This window comes from Maniola hyperantus, chromosome 19, assembly GCF_902806685.2.
Source record: "Maniola hyperantus chromosome 19, iAphHyp1.2, whole genome shotgun sequence".
Lineage (NCBI taxonomy): Eukaryota > Metazoa > Arthropoda > Insecta > Lepidoptera > Nymphalidae > Maniola > Maniola hyperantus.
The window spans coordinates 5,062,536-5,071,998 of record NC_048554.1 but is presented as its reverse complement, the minus strand read 5'-3'; the positions used below and the strand labels follow the sequence as shown (position 1 = coordinate 5,071,998).

The following is a 9,463-nucleotide window of genomic DNA, read 5'->3' as shown; positions in this document are numbered from 1 at the left end:
CCTGACGCAGACTGGCTGCTGAGTTTTTAGTGGGTATCCTAGCAGAGAAAGTGAGTAAGTACCCGCTTTTGTGTGGGATATGTACCTTTTGCATTTTCTCCACTGAAAAAAGATCTTTTCAGAAACATTCAACATACCTAGATAGCTGTAGATTGAGAGACTAAATATCTGGTGAATGATAATCCGAAATGTACCTGGCAGATTAACCTACAGTTCATAAAGCTTGAACACATCACTACAGTCGCAAATCGAGATGGCCCCGCCTCATACCCCTATCGACATCTCAACCTGTCGCGGACTACAGATTGCCATACTCAGGGATAGGTATCTGAAATTAACCTCATTGGCTGGGCACCTTTCAATGTATCTACAAGATTTGATTCTACATAGGTAGTTTTTGATATATCGTGCAAAATGTCGATAAAATACGATTTTAGTACGGAACCCTCAGTGCGCGAGTCTGATTTGCACTTGGTCGGTTTTTCTTTTTTTTTACACAATACTACTTATTTATCAGTCTTCAGCTGTTAACCAAAAATTCTTCAGTCGATTCGATTTCTATGTAGGTACTTGGTAGGTACATTAAGTAAGTAAGGTACCTACTATCATCGATCATTCTTGAACTGTAAGAACTTTATACCTGCCTACCGGATGCCCCTCAATTCTTGATACGTTACTGTACCTACCTACCTACTATCTATCCACTCATAGAACACAGCAATCGGTATGGCTAATCATTTATCATTTTACCTATGTTTAATCAGCAATAGGTAAGGTGTGTTCCGTGTGTTATTAGGCGTAGCACGACTAGCGACTCATTGAAAAGTGAATCATTGATTGTAGTTTTTAAAACGCCTATAGATAAAAGATATTTATGGCCACAGAATAAAAAATATCCTGCAGGTAAGAAGCTACTATGACTTCATTGTTTTATAGAATGAATCTTATTTTTTCATTTCTATAGCGTGATGTCAGAGGTTTTTACTAATTTTATTAGACGGGTAGGTAGAGTCATTAAATTGATACAAAACCTCTAATCAACAGAATATATTATGCACTAGGTAGGTAGGTATAGTAATTTGCTAAACACCTAATCGTAAAATAAAAAATATTTTTTCTTACACACAGCCACCTCGCTGACGTCTATTTATAAAATCTAATCTATTAAATTATTTAAATTAAAAAATCTAGAATATTATATAGGCAAAGAAAAAAAGGAGACCACCACGGCGCGTCGTGTGCTTTCCTACTTCCTAAGTTCCTACAAGGAACCTTTGCAAGAGATATAGGTACCTATCTATCCATAGATCTTTCATGCTGTAGGTTTTCATCATTTTTTGTTCAGTTTGTTGTTCAGATAGTTAAAATTAATTTATCAAGAACTTGATTGGTATGTTTGAATTATATGCTAGTGTTGGGTTTAAAAAATAAGACTAAAAGAACTTAAATATTGATACATTACAATGTTCGAACAGAGCCGCGGCCCCGGCTAGTATGTGTAACAGACTTGTGTGGCAGCCGCTCAGCGGATTGTCTCAATGTGTCAGCACCGTAAATAACAGCATCGTTGGACGTCATTTGCATTTTTATTGTCGCCTGCATCATACGGAATGGATAAAGGCTGTAATTTAATCGCCGGCCCGCAAAATTGAATTATTTATTATTCGATACGTTTGTAAAACACAATTATTCGGCGGCCGAATGTCATCTGTCGATGTCTTTTTTGGTATCAGTCCGAATCGGTCGGTCCTGTAAATTCACATATTTAAAGCTAAAAAAATTGCTATCATACTTTCCTGATTTCTTTTACAAGCAGTTGTGTCGCAGCTCTGATATTGTTCGGTCTCATTTATACGTTTTAGAGATTTTTTAAAGTTTTTCATCGCGCACTTTCCGCAGTGGTTGTTTTTTTAATAATCACCGGTCTTAGCAAACTATACAAATGGGTAAGCCTTCTTAATTACGCTTTTTATTATAATTGAATGCTGATGGAATTCGATAATGTTTAGTTACTTTTATATTTTTATATCGCAGCGGATATTTATTAAGAATTTTATATTAATGCATGGTTATAAAAAAGCGAAACTGACTTGTAATTTAGTGGTTGTGCGTTGGACTTCGAGAATGTAGCGAGGAATTCGGTGGCAGATTGCAGATTAATGGTATTAATCATTCCGAAATATTTGCATTGAAATACCATATTCTTTTTAATTGATTCTAATGCGATAGAGACTTCTTGAGAAACGCGTTTTATATTTTATTTTTCGGTTATAATATTTCGGCGATATTAAACTTTCTGTTTTTATTTAAATATTTTTGCGGCTGCACATTTTAAAAATGTTTTGTTCTGTTCGAATTACTTATTAAGATTTTTTTCAATCAAACATTATCTTACTTATGTTTATTTTAAAAGATTTCGTTATCCTTTACTGACAGAGCTTTAGGTAACCGTTAGCCGATTATGTTCGTACAAGGCTCTAACTCTATTTAGTCTGTCATAGACACGGAGCCGACGGGAAAATATCTGATAATCTCCTCAGCGTCTACCGATCTGCACTGCGGTACCGTCGCGTTCGAAATTACCGAGACGATTATTTGACAAGGCAACTAACTCCATATCCGAAATATTGACACAAAGACAGCGTGGTTGAATAGGCTAAGGAATTTAAGCCGCGACTGTACACGGCTCGAAAGTTCTCACAGCATCATGAGAATGCTTTTTACAATCGATATTCAAAAAAGAATAGCATCGATGTCTCTGTTGTCAACGGACAATTCTCTCGGAGATCGAGAGAGCTGTAACTCGAGATCGTACCCTATACGCTGAAGTGTAAGTTTTGAAATCGTGCGGTGGTTTAATAGTATTTTATTGTTCCGTTTGAGTATGAATTGCGTCAGCGACTAAAAAGACAAAGCATTGTGAAGCTAATGATGAGCCAAAACATTATTTTTAGACGAAGCACGGCTAGGGTTACCATATTATGTAAAATTGAAAAGCCCTGGCAAAACTTTCAATGTATCTACCTACATGCTTGAAATTTTGTCACGAGTGCATGCGAAATATAGATAACTACACTGTAGGCCTTGCTATATGCTTAGTTAATATCTAAGTATATGGCTTATAGGTACCTACATGTTAAATCTATGTCTGTACTACCTATAAGCTCGTGGTGAAAATTTTCATGAGTAAGCAAGACTATAGATTTATAATATCAAAGAAAAAGGGAATAATAAATACCTTTTGCTTTGTCGATAAATGGAATGATATACCTACTACCTACATACTAATATTATAACTGCGAAAGTATGTCTGCCTGTCTGACTGTCTGCTAGCTTTTACGGCCCAACACCAACAGTTTAACCGAGTTTGATGAAATTTGATACAAAGCTAGCTTACATTCCGGGAAAGGACATAGATTATAGGTTCCCACGGGATTTTTAAAAAATCTAATTCCACGCGGACGAAGTCGCGGGCATCAGCTAGTATTTTCATATTTTCAAAATCACTCCGAAATTCTGACAATCGTCTATCTAATGTTGACATGTCAGGAAAGGTCCCGACGTTTGGTTGGTAACCCTAGGCACAGCTAGCCATACTTACTGTGAGCCTTTATAAGGTCCACAGACGATCTCAGTAAAGATTATAATCCGCTTTTATGGTGCCGGTAGCTTGCTAGTTTTTCGATCCGATCGGATAAATGGATGGACAGTTTCCACGAGTTCATTTTATTTATCTGGCTAACAGCCGTACTCAGACTCGCTAATCGTTACTTAAGATTGAGTCGTTACTTAAGTTGACGAGAGATTTATGTGAGAGATATACTTAGCTCTGACTCGTTTTAACTAAACTTAAGTACCTAACGATTAAGCGACTCTGAGTACGGCTGTTAGTTTCAAACTAAAATACTTATATTTTAGTAGGTACAGTAGGTACGCGGCAGAAAGTAATGTACATCGGCCTTTAGTATGGCATTTTGGCTTGGTAGAGCGTTTGTCTCTATGTCACCCATACCTAAGACGTTTTGTCGGTCTCAACGACAGACAATGCTCTACATATCCGCTATCTAAGGTCTAAAATGTACATTACTTTCTGCCGCGTAGGTACCTACTGTAAGTCGATTTACTTGGATTTGAATAGGTATGTACCTAGGTAGGTAGGTACTTGTTTGTATTATTTTAAAATTCTTAACTAACAATTCCACCCACTTAATAGACACTTTTAAAACCAAGTTAAAAAGCTCTCAATTTAATAGGGATGAAATGAAATGCATACCTACCTAAATATCTTATGTTGATTGTTTACCTAAAAGTACCGAACTAAGTATAAACTAGGTAATAGGTCGGTAGGTAGGTATTTAGGCAAAAAGATTTAAAACAACTGTACCTACGTCAAGACAAGTAAATTTTCAAACTAACGTAAGATAATTGTAGGAAATTACATCAAATACATACCTAGATTAATAACTATTGGTCTCGCTAATCAAATGTTATAAAAATGTCTTTCATTTCCATATTTAATTAATAGAAGGGAGTATCTACCATTAAGGTAACTGCAGTTTCTGGCTTAGATACATATTTCTTTATTAGGTAGGTACCTATCCATTACCTAATGTGGGAAGGGAAATTTTAAATTTCCCTTTTATTAGTAGGTAGGTAAGTCCCTAGGTATATTATGCCAATCCGCATTGATCCAGCGTAGCAGACTATGACCTAAACCCTTCTCACTCTGAGAGGAGACCCGGCTCAGTAGTGGGCCGGTAATGGGTTGATCATGATGAAGTACCTACCTATAACTACCTATATCAATTTAATGAAGTGCACCCTCGCAGGATTAGATTTGAACATAGATTTAAAAATTGGATTTTTAATTCGAAAATTAGCAACACATGTCACCCAGTGTGGCCATTTTTTTGAAAGTGACATTCATTTTTATGTCAAAAAATGTAGATTTATTATCTTTTTGTGTCGCCATAAAGTTGCCGATTGCCGATTGTTGCTGGTCATTGTGCGCAAACATTCGGTTTGTGAGACCATTGCCTAAGCTCGTGTGGATGCACTTCTTTGTGTGTAATGTCAGGAAATGGTAGGAAAAGACATCTAAACATCAAATGAATTTAATAAATATTTTTACTAGATGAAAACAGCGATGCCATTAAAATTGTATTTTTAAGTAGGTACACCCTAACAGATACTTGAACAAAGATTGAGGAAATTGGTTTTTGAATTAGGAAATTAGCAACGCATGTCACTCGGTGTGGCCAGCAGTCATTCATTTTGTCAACAAAAGTGGATCTGATTTCTTTTTGTATCGCCGTAAAGTTGCCAATTGTCGATTGTAAGTATCTGGTCATTGTGCCCATCATTCGGTCTGTGACACCATTGTCTAAACTCGTGCGGACGCACTTCTTTGTGCGTAATGTCAGAAAATGGTAAGAAAAGACATCTACAATTACAAATCAAATTGATTTTGTAAATATTTTTACTAAATGAAAACAGCAATGCCATTAAAATTGTATTTTTAAGTGCATCCTAACAGGTACCGGAACAAAGATTGAGAAAATTGGTATTGAATTGGGAAATTAGCAACGCATGTCACCCGGTGTGGCCAGCAGTCATTCATTTTGTCAACAAAAGTGGATCTGATGTCTTTTTGTGTCGCCATAAAGTTGCCGATTGTCGATTGTTTCTCGTCATTGTGCGCAAACATTCGGTCTGTGACACCATTGTCTAAGCTCGTGCGGACGCTCTTCTCAGTCCATAATATAGGACAATGAGTCTATAAGCTTCCCGTCGCTCGCCATGATGAATTCCAATTTCGTAAACAAAGAATCCCGTAATATGTTTTGATGTTTTTTGGGCATTGTCGCGTTTTGTCACCGTCCACGCTTGATTAGAGAATAATATCTGTGACGGGACTATAGGTAAGAATGAATTGTTAGGACTCTTTTTTTGGGGAAATCATTCTTGTTTGTTGGATTTCGTCTAACTGCATGTTTCACGCGTGTCGCGTATTCCGTTATGTCCTATTTGTATTATCCCCTTTGAAGTCTCAGGAGTTTTTTCTTTGGACCTATAAAGCGGTAGTGATTTTTTGTATCAAAATATATAGGTATCTAAGTACCTAATCTGCATAATATGTACCTATATTATTTTCTAAAATTTTATAAAACCTGAAATGAAAAAATTTAAATAAAACAAATTTTATACAATATTTTAAGTAAATTAAAGGACATCTTAATTTAACAAAAATTTGAGTAATTTCTAAACTGACTACCGACCTTATTTAATTAAATAAAATAATAAATTGATAGATACAGGAATAAATGTATGAAATAGATAATATCTATTGATATCGCTTTGCCATATTATAGCCCATTTAGGTGGTTATGATTGATGAATGTACCTACATTATGTCGAGTGGGAGCTAAACGTCAAGAGGCGGCGCGTAACGCGGTAGCCGCAGGCGCACATAAATAACCGGCTTCACCGCAAACAACGACGTATTTACTACATTATTATATTTTATACATGCGCTCGCGCAATACACGGAGGCTCTAATACGCGCCCAACCTACATAATAACGAGAACGCGCGGAAGGCGTAACTCGGTGGCAATCTACCGTCTCGCTCCGCGGCGCCGCGGGCGCGCGTCTAAGCGAGACGAACGACCACAAATTTATTAAAACGAAAAAAAGCTCAACTGCTACTGCACTCCGCGTCGCCTCCACCGAACTAGATACATTTTTCCACGTCGCCTTGCGCGAGCGAGAGGCGCGCTCCTCGTGCAGGTGTGAGCGAGACGGATAGCGTTTTGCGAGGAGGGCGCGCAGTTAAACGGCCGGTCATGTGGGCGCTGCCGGTGTTGCGCACGCGCAGCTACCTCGGCACGGTTGAGTTCCACGCTCACGCTGCGTCGTCCGGCTCGCTTAGCCCGTGTGACCTTTACTCGGTGAACTTAGGAAGCGTCTTTCGGTGTGAAACGTTCATTAGACCCCCTTCATCCCGCACATTCGTGGTCTTCCAACTCATCAGTGAAGGGGAAAGAGTGAAAAAGATGGCAGGCGATCGCCAGCGCCGTGGCTGAAGGTATTCGTAGAATGCGTGATCTGTATCGAGCGGGCGGCGCGAGGTGCGGGGTGCGGGGCGCGTTCGGAAGCGGTGGCAGCTCCCATCGACTCCTGGGGTTATTCTTCCTCAGGCCACTGCTGCTCGAGCTACGTACCAGGCGAGCCAGTTTTTTCTTTCCATCGCACCGCACGCCACACACTCGTTAAGCCCGTGCCAACACGAGAAGTCGCCACTAATAAATTACTGTTTTTTACTGCATTCGAACAGTCTACGCCGCGCAGCCGACTAATTTATACGTAAAAATAAACATCAATCAGCAATAAACGCCGCTGTTAGCGCCCGAGCCCCGAACTCTGTGAGTACTGCATGCCTCATCTTATGTTTCTTATCAAATCGAAGCTCTCTTAATTTGCACATTGCTGATTGCGAAGCAGATACCATACGCGGCATGTCCAGTCCACCACTCACTTATAATCGAAAATATCTGACATAGCAATTAAGAGAGCGAACGCCTTTATTTGCAATTTTTTTTATTTCCATTGTGGGATTTAATTTTTTTTAAATAATTTGTTGAAAATTAAGAATGAGTTGATATTATTGAAATAACAGTAGCTACCTAACAGTTTCATTAGGTATATTTTACTCGTTATGCTTTTCAAATTTATTTTAATCCGTGATCAATTACCAAGCAAGCAATAAGGTGTTAACTGCAATCATTCATGCGATATCCATAATGGATGATGTCGAAACATTTTTATTAGCATTTACAATTTTATGCAAATACAAGAAGCCTAATAGAACAGTAGGTGTAAAAATTTATCATAATATTATGTGTACTACCTACCTACCTAAATTTAGCTCGAAAGCAATTCGAAGACGTCGACGCTTAAGGTGTTTTTTATGTGAATTGTAAAAATTTTATTTGAATATTAAACATTATATTATTTTTGTATTTAAATGCGCTTGGGATAAGTTATGAAGGATTCGGTATAAAAACAAAAAACCAAGCCCTTTAGTTATTTCAATAAGTCCGTCCATTACTATGTAAATGTAGTCTTAGCGCCTCTTGGCGTTAGGAAAAAAGTTATCCATGTCCTCATACAATTGTTTATAAAATCACCGGCACCCGACTTGAGCACCATTGATTATCCGATGGGGTCTATTTTATAACGATTTATGGTTTATTTAACAATAAAGAACCTTTCCTCAATGGTATTGAAAAAAACGCGTTCACATTATTATAGGATTCGAGATGGCCTAATATTATGTTAAATTGTTGTTTAGGCAAAGCTTTGGAGTGCAAGCATCATTAAATATGGTTTTTGACAGTTGACACCTTCGAATATTCAGTTCCCATGAGATTTTTCTAAATGGGAATTTGTCATTGAAAATGAGAAAATAACTGACTTTTTTCACGGTTTATCGCCGTTATCTAATAACTCTTAATAATCGGCGTTTCTTGATAGAATCTACTTTCTGAATTGGTTGTTACACTCTTGTTATAAAATTATCATAAATAAGTACTTAGCACAAGATGTCCTACACGAAATACTTACCTAAATGATTTCTTTTCATTTCATTAACTGAATTATTTCTATTAATTAGATTTTTCAGTAATTTTATAGTTTTTTTTCTTAGTTCTCGTTAATAAAGTAACCCGTATCCAAAGGTGTGTTTGTTAGCTTGTTTGCTGTTGCTTCTTCAACGACTCTTTAACTTCTTTAACCAATAGGAACAACAATAAATTGTAGTTTTCATTAAATAAATATTTTTAATTTATCCATCTTAACAACAAACCTAAAAACTATCTCGCACCCCTAGATCAAAATTGTTTCTACTCAATACCTTGCATTTTAATATAACCTCAGTTTTTCATCCCTGACTCGATTATTTATATGAGAAAACTGTATTAACTATGCTTTTTAGTTTTTACAATATTTAAATATTTATTAATTCTAAACCTTTTTTATAATCTTCATATTTTCTATAGATTAGGTACATACAAAAAATCAGTCTTCCTTAGTTTCTAAAAAAGTATTTCTGAGTTCAAACAGTTTTGATCTAGGGGTGCGACCTATACCTACCTAGATATTTGACATAAAATACTTTTAATTCCTGAAAAAATAAAGAAGAGAAGAATATAGAAGAGCAAAAAGGCAAACTCATTATAAAGCTTCTAATATAGTTATTAAGAGAATATCATAATTTAACCAATTGGTGGATATTGCATTTCGCGAACCAAATGAGTTACAATAAAAACATAAGGAAAACATTTTTATTACTTTAATGCTCGGCTAATATTCTCATGCTTATAACAATGCCAAAGGCAGTTAAAACATATCATCTGTAATTACTGACATCGGCCTTTATAATCCAAGAGCTGGCAGGTTTGATTG

The 9,463-nt window shown here is 36.8% G+C and overlaps 2 protein-coding genes across 5 annotated transcripts in view; one reads left to right on the top strand and one right to left on the bottom strand.

The window, feature by feature from the left end:
- Nucleotides 1-1,614: 1,614 nt before the first annotated feature.
- Nucleotides 1,615-9,463, top strand: part of drm (odd-skipped family member drumstick) — a 45,892-nt gene continuing 38,043 nt past the window's right edge. The window contains exon 1 of one of the 4 annotated variants that reach the window (XM_034978568.2): nucleotides 1,615-1,946. The gene's annotated coding sequence lies outside the window, so the exon portion shown is untranslated. Of the gene's footprint in view, nucleotides 1,947-6,761; nucleotides 7,086-7,166; nucleotides 7,423-9,463 lie in introns of those variants that run through there. The other 3 variants (XM_069505001.1, XM_034978566.2, XM_034978569.2) reach the window with 3 other exon arrangements.
- On the bottom strand, nucleotides 5,494-8,209 carry LOC138403684 (uncharacterized). The gene is made up of 4 exons (XM_069505103.1): nucleotides 8,188-8,209; nucleotides 7,069-7,265; nucleotides 6,408-6,650; nucleotides 5,494-6,170 (listed from the first exon to the last, which is right to left on the bottom strand). Exons 1-3 carry the CDS (start codon nucleotides 8,207-8,209, stop codon nucleotides 6,555-6,557), a joined length of 315 nt encoding a protein of 104 aa, XP_069361204.1. The 3' UTR covers nucleotides 5,494-6,170; nucleotides 6,408-6,554.

Excerpts from the sequence above, each read along its gene's own strand:
- LOC138403684 (XM_069505103.1), bottom strand. The coding sequence starts at position 8,209 with ATGGTGCTCAAGTCGGGTGCCG. Across the intron at positions 7,266-8,187 it reads GGTGCTCAAGTCGGGTGCCG|TGTGTGGCGTGCGGTGCGAT; the intron begins GTGATTTTATAA and ends GGGCTTAACGAG. Across the intron at positions 6,651-7,068 it reads TACCTTCAGCCACGGCGCTG|ACGCGCGCCCGCGGCGCCGC; the intron begins GCGATCGCCTGC and ends CGTCTCGCTTAG.